We start from the raw sequence: 21,170 nt of genomic DNA on the forward strand, positions 1-21,170 counted from the left end.
TTACACTGGCCACAGTTTGGGTGTGTCTAGCTAAAGGACAAAGATGTTACTCAGATACAGGCTCCAGTACTCAGCCCACAACTCCTAGAGGCTATGAAAAGAAATACTTAGTTCATGTCAAGGTGTGACTTGGCTGCCATTTAAGATAAACAGACCCCAAGGATCATCTCATGTTGAAAAGTATTTGGCTTTGGCTTTGTTGTGCTTTTAGTAAAATGCAAATCAGTCCATGTGTCCACAAAGGCGCCTTGTAAGTTTGTTATAATGTCAACAAATCCATCTCTAAATTAATAGTATAGAAGAGTATGATTTTACAGTTCATGTTAATAATCTATTTTACTTGAGCTGTTCTACATGTATGTGTATGGCAAAATGTTCACCAATTACCATGGTGACACAAACACTGAGCAACAAAATTTTAAATGGTCTGAAAACTCAAAAATACCAAAAGATCTAAACCACATTTTCAGGAGCCTGTGAACAATATGAGTGTTCATGGTTCTGTTTAGGTGTTTGATTTTCAACAACAAAGGTGAGATTGACTAACTGAAAAAAAAAACTGTTGGCTATGTTACGTAGCTTGTGACTGCAATGTTACTTTAGAGTGACTTGTTTAACAGTAAAAATCATTGTTATAGTTCCAACTATGTAAATTCTTTCCTGTCAGATTGTGTATAAAGTTTGGAATAGACAGAGCAGAGCCTACAGTTAGCATCACACCCTTAGGGAATGTTGATGACATCAGCTGCAAGGAGCAATATATTACCTATCTGTATCACCAATTATAAGGTAAATACATTCAAATATAACTTATTTATCACAGTTGTATCACAGATTTATTCTATTCTTTATATTCATTTATATTTGTTTTGGTTCTAAAAATGATAACCAATCAAAAAGCGGAATGAGCCTCACACAAGTCTCTCATTTTGTTGCTGAAATCCAGTTGGTTTAAACCTAAAATGAATCACTCTGATCTGAAGCCTCACTATGCATGTTAAGGCACTGGTAACCAAGGTTAACTTACAACTGTAGTATTTTTTAAAATAGTGAGTCCAAATAGATTTTCTTTAAATAGTGTCCATGTGATTGTGCACTGTAACACATCTTGAAAACCCAAAATACTTGATACTTCTCTCTGTTGTTTTATCCAGCAGAATGATGAGATGAATATTTACTGTGAAGTAAAGAGGAAGCACGAACATGGCGAGTATGCACACGACCCCTATCATTAAGTCTGTCCTCGGGCTACTGCCATTTTGCACTTTTCTTTCTTCTGGTAATTCTAAATGTACTACTTTCTCAGTACTATTATGATCTTGCTTTTCAGTGTTTTTTACTGTGCATTCAGGGGAGAGTCCAACATCACGTTTGTCATACATCTGGATTGTACAGGTGCATTGTGCCTCGCTGGTGTCAACATCTGGAGTTGCTAGTTCAGTGTATTTTCTCCATAGTAGGAAAGAGCATACAGCAAGAGCTATGGAAAAATACAACAACACCATAATCCAGTAAGGTGGTAGGACCCTCATCATTGGGCTGTGAATGTTAGGCAAACATGTGAAAAGAGATTTGGTGGTGTATAAACATGCTTCTGCCCACATTTCCTCCAAATTAAACTTCAGTCTGGTGTTAAGAGCCACGAATATCCAAATAGACAAGCAAAAGATGTATGCAGTAATGTAGTAAAGCAAAGTTGGCTTTTTTCCCGTTTTGTCTGAACATTCAGCAGCATTGTTTTGCATGGAATTTTGTTGTTCCTTTGTTTCTTTTTCTGCTAGATGTCTGATGAAAGTGTCCACGATAATTTCAGGTAAAGTCAGGAGGAAGACTGTGCCATATGTGTGACAGATGAAGAGCAGGCAGCGCAAGGCGATGTAGTCACCAGTGAAAGGCATTATGATCTGGAAATGCTCCAAAACCAGCAGGCAACTGAAGAAAACTGTGGAAGAATATGACAGTTAGTAAAGTCAGCTGGAGTGTTTTAGAGGTAAGCTTTATAACTTTTCTGGTGGAGGGTCCTGGACCTGCTTGTTACTGTGGAGATGTTGTTGCTTTGCCTGAAACATTCATACCATACTATATACAACTGTACAACAATTCACCCTTATGTAATACATAACCCTAAGTCCTATCCTATTTTTACTTGTACATATACATTTATATAATTAGGCCTATTTGACACCCCTCTCTCTTGCTCTTGCTATATTTTTATTGCTACTAATTTATTTTTAATGTATTATTACCATTTATATTTTTTACTCTTTGTTATTATAATATTATGTGATGTGTGAGCTGCTGTGTCCAAGTAATTTCCCTTGTGGATCAGTAAATGTTGTCTAAGTCTAAGTCTAAGTCTAATGTTCCACAGTATGGCATTAAATGTACATGTCACCATGGAGACAAGTAGGTGACACCTGAGTTGTGTTTTGTTTCAGTCGCACATGATTGAGTAACCCTGTGGCAGTCTACATCTCAAGTTAGTTAATTAGTTAGTTAATTCGTTAGTTTTTTTAATCCAGGTCTGAAATTATCTAACTGATTCTGGTGAAGGTGTATGGATTTTAAAAACACAGTGGAGTACTTCCTGTATTACCACATGACATCTCAAGCTGGAACGGACTGTTTTCAGTTTGGGAGGAGAGCTCAGGTTTGTTTGTAATGAGGAAACAAATATTCTAACATAGATCAGGAAATAGTGAATTATATGTGCACTTTATCTGTGTAGCAATCTCCTCCCAAATTCAAATTTGAATCTTAGCCATGAGAAAACAAAAAGAGAGAAGGTGTGCAATGAGTTAGATCATTACAGGTTGTTATTCGAGGTGTTTTCATCATTTGAGTATGTATCCTTTAAAATGGAGCTAAAATAATCACGGCCCATACTCCTACTTATTTATATACAAACTTCAAGCACTATCAAAGTTGTATTGATGATTTTACTGAGATGCTTTCAGCCGTATGCACAGACTTGGTGGTGCCCCAGAAGTCCCCCTGTTCAGCCTCTATGGCTGCATATTAACTGACTTAACAGCAGCATGTAGGCAGGCAACACTCACATACACTCGATCTCACTGGCAGCAGGTGAACATGGACCAGACGATCAGATCAGACTGAACTAGGTCTCTCACCCTAAAACCTTCAAATCAGGTTAGAAAGGGTTAATAATGGACTTTAAAAGCCATATTGTAGTTGATAGACTTGAAGAGACTTATCCATGCATTTGTCTTCAGTAGACAAGAGTATGGCCTGCTCACTGCTCCCTCCCGAGAGCTGTAAGACAGCTGCAGTACATGGCAGCCTGATTCTGACATGTCAGTGCCATATTATTTATTTTTATTTATTCAATATTTTACCAGGTAACTCAGTTGAGAACACGTTCTCATTTACAATAATGACCTGGCCAAGAGGCAGAATAAAACAGAAGCACAAATAGAATACACTCACACATCAACCATAACATAAAACAGTGAATAGAGACATGAGACAGTGAAACATTTGCAGATTAAAGATATGAAAGTGTTAAGGGAATGTGCAATGATCCTGTAAAATACTCTGGATGGAGTTTTTAAAAGTCAACTGTAGTAAAAACAAACTAAGCATTAAAGTATGATAAAGGTGGTTCAAGTCACTTGGTGCAGAGAACTGAAATGAGGAGCGGCCCAAAGCTGTGCGGGCTTTAGGAATGACCAGGGTCATGTATCTGTTGGAGCACAGTGAGCATTTGGAGCTGTGGATGTGCAGTAGTGAGCTGAGGTAGGATGGAGTTTTAAGAATTAAATATGTTTAAATGAACAATAACCAGTGGGTTTGTCTGTGGATGTGGAGAGAGGGCCACTTCACCAGGGAGTAAAGTGTGCAGTGATGGATGGTAAACGGTGCACCTGTGCACCATATGAACCATCTCTCACTCTGAGGACCTAAGGGGCCAGTCTCCTGCTGGTGCCCAGAGTCAGGAGTAAACATGAGGAGTAAGCCTTTCAGTTTTATGCAGCTAAAACCTGGAACAGTCTGAGGATGTGAGACAGGCACTCTGACATTGTTTAAATCCAGATTCAAAACAGTTCTGTTTAGGTGTGCAAATGACTGAAAGGTTTTTATTCTGCTCTATTCTCTTTTAGTTTTGATGATTGTTTATTTTTTTGTTAATTTGTATTGTGATTTTAATGTATTTTGTAAAGCACATTGAATTACTTCGTGTATCGTGCTATACAAATAAACTTGCCTTTCCTATATGCAAGTCAAGTCCAAGTCAAATTCATGTCCAGTCCACATCAAGTTCACAAATAGAGTTATAGACTTTATTTCAATTACTAACAATAGGATCCCTACCATGCTGAATCCTTCAAATCAGAAAATAATCCTTATGCATGAAATCCACAAGTAGCCAACTCACTCAGTGCTCATTGCCTTGTGCCTAAAGCCTAGTCAGGTTCAGATAACTTTATTCATCCTAAAAGGCCATTTCATTTTGTAGCTGTTGCTCAGAAGAGTAAACCTCTCTAAAACAAGCAAATACAAAAGAATGTTACAAAACTATCACTAAAGGAACAATAAAAGATTTGGACACTTTCTTTAAAACTAGATTAATATTTAACATTTTTTATGATGGCTTCTGTGTTTATGTTGAATTTTATTTCAGAGTCAAACGCTATTCCAAAATATTTATGAGTCTCCCATCCAACTACAAACCAGGTCCAGTCTTGATTAGTTTCTAAGCTCAGGCACTGACAAGCAAGTTTGACCACATACTGTTATTGTGTCTCATCAAAACACATGAAGTCACCAGAACTCATTCAGAGCTACAAACAAAAACAAAAAATTCTTCTTTTGTACATTCACTTCTTGGGTTCAGTGGAAAATGTATTTACCTTGTTGACATGGTTCAGCTGCTAGCTGCAAGCCATCTTCAGAGCTGTCTAGAGTTGCAGCTAGCAGCTGAAAGATGTCAACCAGGTAAATACATCTCCTACTGTATTGTCTTTGAAAAGAATCCAAGAAGTTGATTTCCAGAGCCATATTGTACTTGGGTATTTCCTATGGTCCTTACCTGTTAGGATTACATCAGTGAAAATCAGGAGGCAGATGCTACAGAAGCTGAAGGGGCTGGTGGTTGAGGTGACCATGGATTGCACAAAGGGCAGAGAACAAACCAGTTTACAGATGCTTAACACTGTAGCTCCCTCTAGCACGCAGTCCATGATGACCACTTCCACAGCAACTACATAGAGACGCACCGAGAAAATGCTTTGGCCCGAAGACAAAAGAGCAGCTCAGGAATCTGTAAAACAAAGAGTGAGGGAGATTAGATTTAAGTGTAAACTAAATAAAGTTAAGGTACACATAATTGTCCTCTGCATTTGACCCATCCTTGTCTAGAACAGTGGGTGCTGAAGTACATCAGTCTGGGACCCATCTCCAGATCCTGGGCTAGGCTTGATGAGGACCACTTAGGATTTGTACCTAATGTGCATGATGTGGGTTGATGGGGGAAAACCGGAGTGTCTGGAGCAAACTCACCCAGACACCAGGAGAAACATGCAAACTCTGCATAGAAAGGCCCACATAGGCTGTGAGGCAAGAGTGCTAGTCACTCAATCAAGTCTAATCTTATGTACAATGAAAACTATATGGGAAGAAGCTAAAGCTTAATTAAACTAAACTAGCTAATACAACTACTTGCGTATGTATAGACAGTACTTAATCCAAGCAACTGAGAGAAAAATACATTTGTTGTCATTGTTAGATGACTGTTATTGCGGTTAGATGAGATAGATTTGTGATATTTTGCAAAACATTTTCCAAGCTTTGTTTGCTGAACATTAAACATTTGTAGCAGTCTCAGACATATGCATAAATCAAATATTATAATGAAGATAGTATAAAGCTGAATGCAGATTACATAGTTTTGGTTAAAATAATCCTTTTATTCTTTTATTGCACAAGATTGTTTGCTTGACACTGTTGCTGGACCCTGGACTTAAAAGCTGCGCAAACCTTCCACTGTCAACATGCATATTACGTATGATAGACTTTCAGTAATAACAATACTAAAACACAAAACATGATCAACCACCACATCTTGACACATGAGATTTTGTATGCAAATTACACAATGGTACTGCTTTGACTACCTGTACCAACTAATACTGCCAAACAAAGATCAGGCAGAGGAAGTAACAAGATATTTAAGTACATTTTACATACAGCATTAACTAAAATGTGCTTTAGAAGGTGACGAGTTTAGATTTGTTTGGATACATCGTAGATCTGCAGTGGTGTTGTGTAATCTGTAATAGCAGCAAAGTAGTAGTAGTAGTAGTAAATAATAGTAGCTAATGCTAATATTAATTGGCATTGTATAGTACATCATGTATATATTTTTTTAAGATGCATATAGCTGGATCCAAAACCAGCAACATTGAGCCAAGTTTTTTCATTGATAATTTTGCTTATAATAATAACATTATAATAACTAACACAACTGTGTAACTTACATTTAATTTATTTAACTTACCTATTGCAATGTTTGAAAACAGTGCAATACAAATACTACTACTACAGGGCGAATTATCCATAGTAGAAAAGATATTGATTACTTATGTGTATTTAATAGTAACTAAGTACCAAAATATTACATATTGACTGCTAGCAGTTGCACTGATAAAAATATATATGTTTAATGTTGTTTGGCCTTTGAATTAATAACCTAAAATACTACTACTAACACTACTGCAACTATTACCACTACCTAATGCAAAGACTATTCATATTCAAAATCATTTTCTAATGAAAAAAATGACAAATGACTAAAAATGTGCCTTACCTGTCTTACCTGTCCTTGTGCTGTTGCCTTCAGAACAGCATGTCAATAGTGTCTCAGATGTTGTAGCCGTGTTAGTTCATGTGTGAGTCTCCGCCCCCTGTCCTACTGCTCCACCCCCTCACCCATGGCCCAACCCCTCCACTGTCCCATCTGCACCTGGGCTGAGCGGCTACAGGCAAACAGGGCGAGGCTCTCAGTGTGTTTGAGCAAATGACATCAAAAACCAGTCCAACTGCCAACACAGCCCCTAGATTCGGTCTGAAGGTGACAAGGCAAAGGGAAAAGATGACATTTAAAGATGCACTATTGTTAGGATAAATAACTAGGCTCGCGCATTTAAGGCCTCCTACCGGAAATGAGTACAAAAGAGAACAAAAAAACGTAACTCATTTACAAAAACAAAACTAAGCTAAAACTAAAAGAAAACAGGGAAAAAACTAAAAGTGTCCAAACGTAACAGTGGTGTATAACTACTGCTATGATGTAACTGATGTGCTGCTATACAGTTATTGATGTACTGCTATATTTTATTATTGTACTATTAGAATTCACTAAACAATGACCCAGAATACAGGGACCAGATTACAGATGAGGGATGCAGAGATAGGTTCAGTTCATGTACAAAATATTCTGGTTCTATCTATATGTCTAATCAATTAACTAAATAGGGCAAGGACTTATGCTGACTCACAACTCATCACCCTGATCAGACCAGCAAGATGCTCCCGTAAGGGGAGTGAGATGAATCAGGAGGATTCTTGTCACAATCGGATAAGATTGTGCGACGTGCCAAGAGGTCTGGCTGGCCTGTGCATCAACGAAGAGGCACTTGGATTTACGCACTGCCGCCATTACCTTGTCGCCGTCGTTTTTGCTTTATGGATCTGCGTCGAGGTCTGTGCACCGCGAAGTAATTCACTGCTAACACGCTAGGGGGCGACGATATCTGTCCGTTCATATATACGGTCTGCGTGTATGACCCGAAGACGTATTATCTCTGAAAACTTTAACATGAACCATTCTAACGCGACAAAAGCACAGAACAGACTCACCATTAGTACAATATCCCTCTGTCACAGAAAGAACACGCATATTCCACTGAGTCGTGTTCTTTTTAAGTCTGACAGAAGCTGACTCCAGGAGCGAGCTGTTTTATGAGCGCTATGTTTATGCAAGTTAGCCATGCGGTTTTAAGTTTCGTTTCTGTAAAACGTAAACAGATTTGAGCAAAGCTGCATTAAACACATTATTTCTCAATATATACTGAAAGAAAGGAAAGCCGACAGGAAATGTCTACAGAGCGGTGGTACGGAGGACCAATCACAATTCTTATCGTCTGCGTCGCTTCCCCTGCTGTCTGCGGCGTTTTGACGCGTAGTTAGAAAATTTCGGAGGTGCACGTTGGTCGACGCAGAGGCCCTGCGTAGGGTACGCGTCGATACAGACTCTCTGCGTCGTGACGCAGACAATTTGACGCTGGACCGTAAATTGGCCTTAAACAATGGTCACCTCCCACTATAGTTTGCGTATAAAAAGCATTGTATAGGCGTAAATATTCAGTCTCCGCATGGGAATGTCAGCACAGACTCCTTGTACAAGTATGACTTTTCTAATATTGGAATAAGTAAATTATCTGGACTTTATTTCTGTTTCAAGTGTAATTTTTTTTGGTCTAAGTAGAAACTAACAAACACGTGAGGAAAGGGTTATTTTCCTCAACACTATGTAACTTTTCTGTTTGTCTTAAACTTAGACAAACTTTAATGATCCATCCATCCATTTTCGTCCGCTTATCTGGGGCCGGGTCGCGGGGGCAGCAACCTAAGCAGGGACTCCCAGACTTCCTTCACCCCAGACACGGACTAAACCAGGACTAAACCAGAAGTGAACTAGGACTAAACCAGAACTGAACTAGGACTAAAACAGGACTCGCTGTCGGGACGGGCTCGAAGGTGACCGCAGGAGAAAGGAGCGGCTCTGCTCCACACCTCATGGAGGTAAGAGCGGCTGTCACCCGATCGCTCTTTATGGACCCTGCTGCTCGGGCTCGCGGCCCTGATTTCAGCAACTATTTGCAGGTACCCGAGCCGGTGCAAGAATCTGTTACAGCGCGTAACTTCTACCTTCCTTCAGCGTGTCCAGAAGTCCAACTTTTTGTGTGATGGTTTGCATCTTCCTCTGCCTTTTGGGTGCGAGTGCAGGAGCCTTTGTCGGTGCAGAACGTTTCGTCGACGTTGTGAGTTTCGTCGGGGAGAAAACTTGCAGCCGTTCAGCACTTCAGAATCACACTGATACAGATTGAACATGTATTTAAATTTGGCAGCTGAACACATTCTGTACTGTACAGGAGACAGGAGTCCCTTGGCCAGTCAGGACGCAGCGGGAGGAACGCAATACGCATTCATACAATGTCCAAAAAAAAAAGGCATGCAAAATTGCACAAAAAAAAATATAATAAAAAATCTGCGAAACAGCGAGACCGCGAAAAGTGAACTGCGACAGAGGGAGGGACGAGTGTAAACCAGGTCTAAACCAGAACTGACCCAGGTCTAAACCAGGTCTTAACAGCGTGGAGTTCTTTGTCAGTCCTTTCGCCCGCGGTTACCTGAAGGTCTATGAGGGCGCATGTCCGGCGTTTCACCGCTGCTGATATCGAGGTGATTTTAGCGAATTTGTATGAAGAAAAACACACCACTTCAATCCAGGTAAAAAAAAAACATTGTAACGCGCGTTACTCACATTTGTACCGAGTAAAATATTACAGTTTTTTCCCCTGTAATGCCTTACATTACTGCGTTACAGCAAAAAATAATGCATTACTGTAATTCGTTACTTTTATAACGCGTTACTCCCAACACTGCTCATGACCATAGGTGAGAGTAGGAACGAAGACTGACCGGTAAATCGAGAGCTTCGCCTTTCGGCTCAGCTCCCTCTTCACCACAACGGTCCGATACAGCGACCACATCACTGCCGAAGCTGCACCGATCCGCCTGTCAATCTCACGTTCCGTCCTCCCCTCACTCGTGAACAAGACCCCGAGATACTTGAACTCCTCCACTTGATTCAAGGACTCTCCACCCACCCGGAGAGGGCAAGCCACCTTTTTCCGATCGAGAACCATGGCCTCAGACTTAGAAGAGCTGATCTTCATCCCAGCCGCTTCACACTCGGCTGCAAACCGCTTCAGTGCACACTGCAGGTCCTGGTTCGATGAAGCCAACAGGACAACATCATCTGCAAACAGCAGGGATGAAATCCTGTGGTCCACAAACCGGCCCCCCTCCGGCCCCTGACTGCGCCTAGAAATTCTGTCCATAAATACAATGAACAGAACCGGTGACAAAGGGCAGCCCTGGCGGAGTCCAACATGCACCGGGAACAGGTCTGACTTACTGCCGGCAATGCGAACACAGCTCCTGCTCCGGTCATACAGGGACCGGACAGCCCTTAGCAAAGGGCCCCGGACCCCATACTCCCAGAGCACCCCCCACAGGACACCACGAGGGACACGGTCAAATGCCTTCTCCAAGTCCACAAAAAACATGTGGACTGGTTGGGTAAACTCCCATGAACCCTCAAGCACCCTATGGAGAGTGTAGAGCTGGTCCAGTGTTCCACGGCCAGGACGAAAACCACACTGCTCCTCCTGGATCCAAGGTTCGACTATCGGCCGGATTCTCCTCTCCAGTACCCTATTACTATTACTTAATGATCCACAATGGAAATTATTTGGACACTGAAGCTCATCTCATTAAATAAAATAATAAAGAGCATATATATTGTAACGGCAGTTACGAAATGAAAACCGTGAGAACAGGTTGGCTTGTATTTCAGCTTTAACAGAAATGGCAAAATAGCAACAGTACAGGGTTAAGTTTCAAACTCTTCTGCCTAACTCATGGTCTGAACGCTCCTCCCCGAAAATGACTGCCTGTCAATAACTAGCCCCAAATAAAAACAATTCCATAAAGCATTGCGACAGTTTGTAGGTCGCTACAATATAAATGGTAATAATAAATTCAAAATAAGTAGCAAAAATAGCAAGAGATTGGTGTTAAATGAGGAAAAAGAATTACATACAATAAAATACAACAATACAGATTTGTATTGTTGTTTTACAGATGTTAATAAAATTCAGTGCACTTTATTTCTATAGCACAATTTACCACAATAAAAACAGCAAAATAGACCAACAGGTATAAACTGTATAAAAACAAATAAATAAGACAACAGAGATGCATTATGGGACCAGTCCTTTCAAAGCTTTAAAGACAAACAATAACATTTGAAATAAGTGCACTGCAGTAGTCCAAAAGTGATTAAATAAAAACATGCATGATGTGCTCAAATTTAAATTTTGGCTAAATCATGATGTTACAACATAATATGGTAATGTATCAACATGGTTTTACAAAATGTATTTCACAACCGCATTGACCTGTTTGGCAAGTCTATGATTGTCAGTGTCAGAGGAACAGGATTATGGTTTAAGGTTATTAAAATTTTTGGTGAGAAATGGCAGCCAAACTGTTCACAGCTGAGTATAAAGCTCAATGAAATGCATGTTTTTCTTTGTAATTTTAGTTTTTCTTGTCATTTAGATTTCTATGATTCAGGAAATGTGTTACATTGCTGGATGGCAATAAAATCTAACTTTGTAAAATCAAACCAAAGATAAATCGCACTATTTTGTTACTCAAGACCTTTCTTGTGCTGAAATGGATTTTTTTTAGCTATTCATGTGAATATTAAAAAGTAGTACATCAGAAAATTGTTTTACATACATATGGATCTTGTTCCAGTTTAGTGTTAGGGTTAGATAGGGTTTGGTTTTGATGTTGTGAGTGTGCAAATGTGTGTGAACAGAATACACCCTCAGACATGTTAAGCACCGCATAAGCTTTCTGAACTTTGCATTTGCTGTTTCCATCAAAAGTAATTTGAATATTATGTAATGACATGTTCAAATGTGCCATGGAAAGAAACTGTATGCACATCATCAGTTGTCACATGCACAGCTATATATATATATATATATATATATATATATATATATATATATACATATATATACATATATATATATATATAATATATTTACCTCTATAGCTGAGTTTTATATTAGATGGTGAGGTTTTCATCTCTGCACTGAATTTTACTGCCCCTCCTCAGTATATATGTAGTAGCCTATATTATATTTGTATTACTTGTATGACTTACATAGAAATTGGCACTTATACTTAAAACATTGATATTATTCCATTTTATATTACTCCCTATTAGAAGTTTTCCAAGTCATTTTCATTTCCAAGAATGTGTTCACACTTAACCAGGTTTGGTCTTGGTTTTAGCTCAGTTTAATCCTGATGCTGATTAGATTTGATCCTGTTCTAGTCCTGGTTTAGTCCTGGTCTAGTCCCAGTTTAATTCCAATTCCAGTTACTGTGTAGTTGGTGTAAGGGTGCATGAGTTCATAGTGGTTTGGGCCTGGTATGAGTCTTTATGCATACTGTTTACTTTTTATTGGTTTAGTCCTGGTCTAATCTAGGTTTAGTTCCCAGTTTAGTCCCCTATTTTCAGATACTTGCACTCTTAGTTAACTGTCCTTTTGATACCAGTTCAGCTTCTCTTCTGGAGCTTATATCTGGAACTACTGTCAGAGTGAGTTTGGATCTCGGTGACAGCTGGAAAGCTCTGCAAAGATACAAAAGTGCAACTACACACTGTCAGGATTATCTCCAAATCTCATTGTTCAAAGCCTATTAAAGACACAGTGACGAAGTGTTAGAAAGTGAGAGAGATAGGGTCCTAATCACCTAGATTGATTTGAGTGTTATTTAGTTATTCTTTCTTTACGTTGTTTGTTTTGTAAATAAAATGCTGTTATGAGTGTATTGTAATAGTGTATTGTCATGGGGCAGCAATAGTAAGCTCTCTCCATCTTTTCTATCAGGGATTAAAGTCACTTGAATAGACTTGTTTATTTGGTTTTAAGGCTTATTGCCAGGGATCATTGACAGTCTAAGGCAAGAGTGTCCAAACTTTTTTCATCATGGACCATATATTTAAACACAGATGAAGCACATTAGAATGAGCCATCAGTCTTTATCGATCCTTAAAACCACACACTAAATGTTAAATATTAGCTTTATCAAGGTAGATTTTCAAAAAAAAAACTTGCAGTAAAAAGTTTTTTTAATTGATGCAAGGTAATTTGGGCCAATTCACCTGGAAGGCATGATTTGTCTGAGGGCCGTTTGGACATGCCTGGTCTAAGGTGTAGAAGGTGATTCCATTTAGAGCTGTTCCAGTGTGTAGCAGCAGCGCCCTCTCTTGTTCATGTTAGCACATTGCAAGTTCCCGTCCTGCCACTCTCAAGCTGATGCTAAAATAGGTTATATCTTACCCTCCTGAAAATTCACATTTTCAGAAGGGTAACACTTAGTTGCTCAACATTAAAGATGGATTCTGTAACTTTTCAGATTTGCAGTTTGCTTGTCTCCATGGAGATGTAATTGCTTTGCCTGAAATGTTGCTTCAAGTATGGTATTAAACGTGTCTTTCTCAGGAGACAAGAAGGTAGTACCAACAGTCCAAGTTACAGGCCAGATCTATGGAGCGCTATAAAATCACCCTGAAATAAATGTTGGATTTAATGTCATATTGAGGAACATTTCAGACAAGACACAAGCAAGCGAAAATGTTCGAAAGTGCACCTTGACCTAGAGTAAAATTAAAATTAGAGTAAAATTACAAGCCTACTACTTGTGGACAGCTTTTATATCATTATTTAGCAAACATTAACTAACTTGAATACAATCCTCCTCGCTTAAAGGTCCTATAATTACACAAAACTGCCTCTTGTGAGCTTTAAGTCATGTTATTATGCTGTTACCTCATCAAAAACATACCTGGAGTTGTGTTTTGTTTCATTCACTCATGCTACATATATGAGTAATCCTTTAAATTAATCTGTCTACATCTCCAAAACTCAAAATGTTCCATCTTGTGATCTCATGCAGCGGTAGTTTTCAAGTAAACAGCTGCCTTTTAATTTTTGTTCAGTACAAATTGGTAATTCCAGGTCTGAAATTATGCAGATGATTAGTGAAGGTGTATGGAGTTTAAAAACATAGTAGAGCACTTCCTGTATTAGGCTACTGCATGACATCACAAGGTGGAACAGAGTGTTTTCTGTGTTATTAAACATGTGTGCATGAAACAAAACACAACTTCAGGTATGTTTGTGATGAGGAAACAGCATAATAACACATCTGAAAATATATGGGCCCTTTAAAAAACAAGAATTCAAGACGGATCGCTTCCCTCTTTTTTCCATTTAGTTGTGCATGTGCAGCCCATCTGACGCCGCAGTACGCATGCAAGAGGCTACAGCACATCACATCTTCTGCATAGAGCGGCACACACTACAACAGTCGCGCTCGGCAGAAATGGGTTAAATTCTGTGTGGTCGCCTGCAGCACCCAGAAGTGAACAGCAGGCGACCCGGAAGGCTTGGAGTCCGACCCATCCAGCCTCAACGGGACTTCATCCATCCATTATCAAAAAAAAAAACAAAAAAAAAAAAAAACCTCTTTCCCGGACTGGTTCAGGTAGGATTTGAGCTCAGTGCGATCTTACAATTTCTATCCCTCTCCTTTCCCTTTACGATCATGCATTTTTTTTATTTATGGTTATTTAAGTCGTGCAAAAGTACTGATGATGTGCGTATAGTGCAGCGTAAAGATGGTTTTCTATGTAAAGCGAATCCAGCAGGGTATATGAATGTGCACGCATGAGACGGTGCGTTTTTGGATGCTGCGACGATAGCGCTGATAGCTGTAGGAAGTGTCCGCTTTTTTTCTCTCCTCTAGCCGGGCTATTCAAACCTGCATCAAAGTAAACAATCACCCGTAGCGTAATGCAAATACGGCACAATGCGGGTCAATGGTGTCGTTTACGTCGACTTGGAGGGATATAACATGAGCTAAATTTGGGCTCTGCAAAAAATGGCGTCCAGAGCTTATAGAAATAAGACCAGGCTGCCATTTTTGTTTTCCTTTTGTCTGAATTTTTTAATAAACTGTCTGGGTTTGTGGGAGAGGCGGCGCACTGTTACAGAGAGCAGCAGCGGCACAGTCCTAAATGGGTTATAAGAATCACTGGCTCAAAAGTTAACATGAACTTAAACCTCAATAAGGATTTGCATTATTCCACTGTCTAACTTATAAAGAGATGTTGCTTTTAACAGTAAACGAGCAAGACCCACAAGGGGCAATGCAATTTCATAAAAGATGTAGGCTATACGAAGATTAAACGTTTACTTACACAATTACAACTAGTAATAGGCCTATTTAACCTTACTACATATGTGTCTGTTTGTAGTATTATAAATCACTGCAAAATGGGGCAATTTTAAACAGTTGGGTCCCAATGTTCACCATTATTTGTGATGATCATAGTAACATTAGGCTATCATAAGTAGACAGTGCATAGTCATTAAAAAACCTTTGGGCCCTACACTGGGGTCAGCAGCCCTATGGTCCTGAGAGATGACAATAACAATTTTCAACTGAATATCGTCTTAATGTTTTGGGGGCTGTCATTTCTACTAGACATATCTCTAGGGTCAAGTGAAATAGTGATAAAAATATTGATACAATCACTGTGATGATATACTATTTTGGCGATTCTCTGTTTAATGCAACTCTTCTTAAAAAAATACTTTTCCCTAACCACTTCTCCTATGGTCAGTGTGTGTCATGCTGTGAGTGAGTGACAGGTGGATTAACCAACCATAGGCAAGTGTTTTCTCTTAGAAGAAGGAGATTTGGTCACCTCTTAAAGACAAGATAAAGACACTAATATAACTCTGGAGGTGTGATTAAATTCAAAATGTGATCTCGCTATAAAAACGCAATTTTTGCATATCGCCCTGCACTCGGCCTCCTGCAGGTTCTCTTTAGGCTAAAGCTCTCCAGGAAGTACAGCGATCCCGACTGACTGCTTAAGAGAAATATTCTGTGGGCTTTACTGTGGGCCTGTACCCCTGGAGGTATCACTTTTGTTTCTTTTGGCTCTCACACGTGGACTGTGCTATGCCTCTGCTAAACCAAACAGACTTAGGAATGGTGCAGCGTGCCAAAGAACGCAATCGAAAAAATGTCTCGAAATAAGTTGAAGGAGAGAAAAGGAGAGAGAGACAGAATGACCTGATTTTAAATAAAGCAACTGCAATTAGATTAAAGACTTTACTGATATATAGAAAAAAAAACACAACTAAAAATACTAGAGACTGAGACTAAAAGTAACCTGACAGATATTGTACAGCATTTTAATAGTTCTAAACACACAAATTAGTGCTAGTAGTTAATGTATAAACACTTGTGTCTGTGGTAGTAGTACATAATAGAATTGTCCTAACAGTTCTAGTAGTGGAGGTTAGTGCGTTTGACTCTTGAGAGCTTTAAGTCATGTTATAATGTTGTTACTTCTTCAAAAACATACATGGAGTTCACACATGTTTGAGTAACTCTTTATTATCAGTTGGTCCACATCTCCAGTGCTCAAAATGTGTGTTCCACCTTGTGATGTCATGAGGCGGAAGTTAACAGCTACCTTTTACCTTTTATTCAGACAGTTCAAGGGCTGAAATTATCCAAATGATTCTAGTGAATCATGGAATAAATGGAATATAAAAACTAAATCGAGCACTTCCTGTATTAACACATGGCATCACAAGGTGGAACAGTGTTTTCTATTTGAGAGAAGAACTCAACCTAAATATGCAGGATTTGTGTGTTAATAAAACAAAACACAACTCCAGGCATGTTTCTGATGAGGAAAAAGCATTATAACATCGATCAGAAAATAGCTTAATATAAGTAGATTTTTCTTTTTTTTTTAATAACGTGAATAGTTTAATCAAGGAAAGACTGAATCATATTTTAAATGAGGTAAAATACATTTGCTATGTGTAAACACTGCCAAACAAAAGTCATTTGCAAGTAAGCCTGTCACAGTGAATACCATACTATATCAACAACATAAGATTTAAGATGTAGAGAGTTGAATTATGAACTTATATGACTCATTATAGAAACAAACTTAACTATTAAAACGGTTTCATTCTGTATTTACCCTAATGTCTTTTTAACAATATTGTATTTACAATAGTTTTTTGGGAATAATTCTTCTTTATGGTGTGGTCTCTGGCCATTAAATTTTGAAAGCATCTAATTTTTAAAAATAGCACACATCTGTTTTTGTATAAGAAATATTCATACTGTCTGTTAGTCAAATTGTGCTTATCTTGAAAGTACTTTGAAAGTAGTTTGAAATGTACTGACCTGTTTTTGGTGCTTGGTCCTTTTTCATCTGTACACTGAGGTCTGCACTTAAGCAGTAACTGCCTGGGGCCCCTTATGCCACAAAATGTAGACATCCATAGATTAACATCACTTCTGTTTCTTCTGATAATAGCTGGAGCATTGTCAGCTAACTCTACACATTTTGCACTACCTTTCCTCTTTGCACTTAGATTTATGGTGATGTAGCGTGTCTATGTGCTCTAGCCTTTGACAGTGGGAAGCTAACACTGAACTTCTTTGAAAATGGTCACAAGACAAAAAGGGAATACTTATAAGAAATTAAGGCATAGTCAGCTCTTGTTTGAGTTCACAGCTTTCTAACCACATTCATTACCAACAATACATCTACACATGAAGTTATGAGCAGTGGTAATGTAAAAAGCCACCATGATACCTGTAGCATTCTGTATTTGTGGAACTATCCATACAGAGGACAATCAACAATCATGGAAGATATTGAAAAAAAATTCAATTTTTTCTGAACTCAACAACTTAATTTTTCACCAAAGGACATTTTATTACAAAAATAATTTTAATCTGTTATTTACTAAGTGCAACCATTCAAATTGTAATTTTTATTTGATACTAATACGGCTGAAAATCTTCTGTAAAAGGACAAATCCTTGCACATAAGACTCAAGCTATGTGCAAGGGTCTTAAATGTGTAAAGAAAATGTTAATCTGTTTAACTGTTTTTCCTTTTGTTTTATTTATTAGAATGGCTGAACCTCGCTTTAACAGTCCATACTTCTGGCCTCCACCTCCTGCAGTTCATGGACAGGTGAGAAAAGTTTGTAAAAGCCAGTATTGTCCATTTTCAACATTAGATTAACTTATTTAGAGATTTTATTTCTAAACAAGGGTGTAGTACTGCATATAACTCACATGGGGGAGTAAGTACACTGTACACCAGGGGTGGACAATTATTTTTTCCATGGGGCCCACATGAGAAAGAGAAAAATTTGTGCAGGGCTCGTCCAAAATGCTTAACTCAATTCTGCATAAGATTAATTGTATCTCTTTATAAAAAGCAGTAAATAGCATTGTTTTAACAAGCTGGTAAAACTGGAAAGAGTATACTGCATGTTATGACTAAAGCACTAAAATGTCATTTAAAAAAAACAAACAATGCAGCTTTATTCCATGCATGAGGTGAAATTATAAAATGTTTATTTTGTAATTCCAAATGATCTTAAATGGGCTGGTCAGAGTGGCCCGGGAGCTGTACAATGCCCAGGTCTGCTGTACACTATAGTAAATCTGTCTTGACTGATAATCAAATATCATAATTAAAATTTTGAAATGTATCCAATTCATCCATTTTATTTTTGTTTATATAAGCAATATATCCTGACTATAGACCACACATAAAATCTATTGGATAATCTTGATATGATATTTACCAGTAGAGGGAGCCAGCACTGCATACAAACTTGGCAAAAAAGTCAAGATTTTATTTTATTTTGTTGTGACCTTACCAGTCCAGTGAGGACAGATCCAACAAGAATATCATATAATCTACTAAACACATATTGTGTTACTTGTTTGCCAAGTTAAGTTAAAATGTGAACTGTTCTGTTCTTGTCACAAATGCTGTTCTCTTGTGTCAGCTGGATAACCTAGTCTTGATCAATAAAATCAAGGAACAGCTGATGGCAGAGAAGACACGGCCTCCTCACCTGCCCCCCATCTCTGAAGCGTCTCAGGCTCCTCTCCTGTCTCCGCCCACTCAGGTCGAAGGTCATGGAACATCCAAGAGCCAGACGCTGACCCCCATCCTGCCTGGCCATGGTGCCCCCCAGCCCGACATTGCTCTGCATGCCCGCCCAGCTGCCAGCTCTGTCACAGGTACTGCTCCAGCTGTAGCGCTCTCAAGGGGAAATCTAAGTGTCATTGTGAGGGTACACAGAAATAGAAAACAAGTCTTTAGCATTTCGTTAGAACAGCTTAATTTATACAAGTAGATATATCAACAGTCCCGTCTACAACAAAGGCTGACCAGTTATGTGGTAACTAATAACACGTTTTTTTACAGTGCCAATACATTTTAAACCTAAAATTAGGTAAGTCTTGTACTAGTAGTAGAGGAAGGTAGATTTGTATTGAGACTGCAGGATCGATTGAGGGAATGTGGGGACATCTTGTGGTGACCAAGGCTATTGCCTTGGTCACCACAAGATGTCCCCACATTCCCTCAATGTAAAGACGTAATTCTGAGAATTAAGTCTTATGGCCAGACACCAGATATCTCTGTAAAGATGATTCTTTCACGTCATTCTTAGGTATGTTCAGCTGTCAACATGACCACAATAAATAAAGCAACAAATAAGGGGATCCATCTGGTTTTATTAGGAAATATGGCTGTCTTGCTCTGAAATCTATTTTGCATACATCCATTGTTGTTATCTGAGGAGATGCATAAACAATGAATTTGTATATGTTAAGCTGTTCTGGGAAGGGAAATTCTCATTTTCATCCTGAGCAATTAAACCTCCATGGACATAGCCAGGTGGTCAAGAAGAAATGTGTTTGATTATAATACAAATTTGTGCTCTAAACAAAGTTTAATTTTAAAATGTATGTAACTTGTATGCTACCTGTTTGTCTCCATGGAGATGTTTCACAGTATGACATTATACTGTTATCTATCTTGCTCTTACTCAGATATGAGATATTTTATATGATATTCAGATATGAGATATGTTTAATGCTTCCAAAAAAAAAGTCTCCACAGCTTTTAACTCACCTGCTTGTTTCCATGGAGATAAGTTTAATACCCTTCACCAGAAAAGTTACATAGTGCAGTTACATCAAAAAGAATATGTGCAAAACAAATAGGAGTAATGAGTGTAGCCTAAATTGCCAGTTGCAGCTAACTTTATTTTGTTCAGTGATTAATCTGGTTAGACCTTAAAATGTTTTTAATCCTGTATAGTTAAGATAATTAAAACAAAATTACTAAATTAGCAGACAATTATTCAAATATTTGATTAATTGTGATTTATTTTGTCTAGTAGAAATGTGAAGCCTATCTAAGTAGAAAATGTGATCCTCCTTTATACTGGTCTCAAATTGATAAAGTTGCTATATATTGATACTTTGCTGTGAAATCATGCTGGGGGTGTTCTGAATGTTTGTGTGTGGTGGAATGATCAGTAGTTACCATGGTGGCACGATGCATGCATTAGCACAGACAAAAAAGACTTAACTCAAGAAATCAAGAAAATAGTTAAACAACACATTTTCAGGAGTCTGTGATCAATACAAGCATCCATGGTCCTGTTTAGGAGTTCGATTTACAACAAAGAGAGTGACTAACTGAAAAACTGTTGGCTAATACTAGCTAGTCTGTGACAGTAATTTTATGTGTGAAGACTTGTTCGAGGGTACAAATCATCTCACCTATTGTAGTTGCAACTAAATCAGTTCTTTGTGGTCCGATTGTGTTAAAACCTCAGATTAAAGAATAAAATTGTCTATTTACTCTCAGAAAATTTCTACATATGTTCTTTTTACATTCTTTTCCAGGGCGTATTCTTGGAGATGTGAATTTGAACCTTGATGATAAGTCGGCCATAAAAGCCAGAGGATTATGGGAGGACTGGCATTTGAGACAACTCATAGACCACCCCTCACGGACCAACCACGTATCAGGTAAGTATTTTGTACTGTTAACACTTCCTGATTAAAAACAGCACTGTTTTTAATCTACCAGTATGAAGGTGCACTTTTGCATAGGTGTGGTGCCTCATCTATTCAAATCAGATGCTTATGTGCTTATGGTAATATATCCTACTGGTTAAAACAGTGGCAAACTATTACAATACTGAAAACACATCATCACATAGTTGTGCGTTAATTTTATTTCTATATCTTTTTTGCAGAGTTGTACTAAAATGAATAAATATTTAGAAATAAGGCAGTGAAAAGGGAGCCACTGGGGAAATCAATTAAATCAAGGCATCAATGCA

General features: G+C 38.4%; 2 protein-coding genes across 3 annotated transcripts in view; one reads left to right on the plus strand and one right to left on the minus strand.

Annotated features, from left to right (window-relative positions):
* LOC110166946 (uncharacterized) lies at positions 1-6,865 on the minus strand. The gene is made up of 5 exons (XM_055160334.1): positions 6,827-6,865; positions 5,051-5,281; positions 1,559-1,942; positions 1,341-1,480; positions 1-30 (listed from the first exon to the last, which is right to left on the minus strand). Exons 2-5 carry the CDS (start codon positions 5,199-5,201, stop codon positions 1-3), a joined length of 705 nt encoding a protein of 234 aa, XP_055016309.1. The 5' UTR covers positions 5,202-5,281; positions 6,827-6,865.
* The window catches only part of znf362a (zinc finger protein 362a), a 27,009-nt gene continuing 7,799 nt past the window's right edge, over positions 1,961-21,170 (plus strand). The window contains exons 1-5 of one of the 2 annotated variants that reach the window (XM_020932254.2): positions 1,961-1,990; positions 14,173-14,442; positions 17,917-17,980; positions 18,810-19,047; positions 20,728-20,853. In XM_020932254.2, the coding sequence (XP_020787913.1) occupies positions 17,918-17,980; positions 18,810-19,047; positions 20,728-20,853 (427 nt within the window). In that variant the 5' untranslated portion in view covers positions 1,961-1,990; positions 14,173-14,442; position 17,917. The remainder of the gene's footprint in view (positions 1,991-14,172; positions 14,443-17,916; positions 17,981-18,809; positions 19,048-20,727; positions 20,854-21,170) is intronic. The other variant, XM_055161035.1, reaches the window with a different exon arrangement.

The sequence above is a fragment of the Boleophthalmus pectinirostris genome, unplaced genomic scaffold, assembly GCF_026225935.1.
Source record: "Boleophthalmus pectinirostris isolate CB_2022bp ecotype Guang Dong unplaced genomic scaffold, ASM2622593v1 HiC_scaffold_3, whole genome shotgun sequence".
Classification (NCBI taxonomy): domain Eukaryota; kingdom Metazoa; phylum Chordata; class Actinopteri; order Gobiiformes; family Gobiidae; genus Boleophthalmus; species Boleophthalmus pectinirostris.

Coding starts and splice junctions, on each gene's coding strand:
- LOC110166946 (XM_055160334.1), bottom strand. CDS start 5,201: ATGGACTGCGTGCTAGAGGGAGCTACAGTGTTAAGCATCTGTAAACTG. Junction 1,481..1,558: donor CACCAAATCTCTTTTCACAT/GTTTGCCTAACA, acceptor ATTTTTCCATAG/CTCTTGCTGTATGCTCTTTC. Junction 31..1,340: donor GACTCTCCCCTGAATGCACA/GTAAAAAACACT, acceptor TTTGTCCTTTAG/CTAGACACACCCAAACTGTG.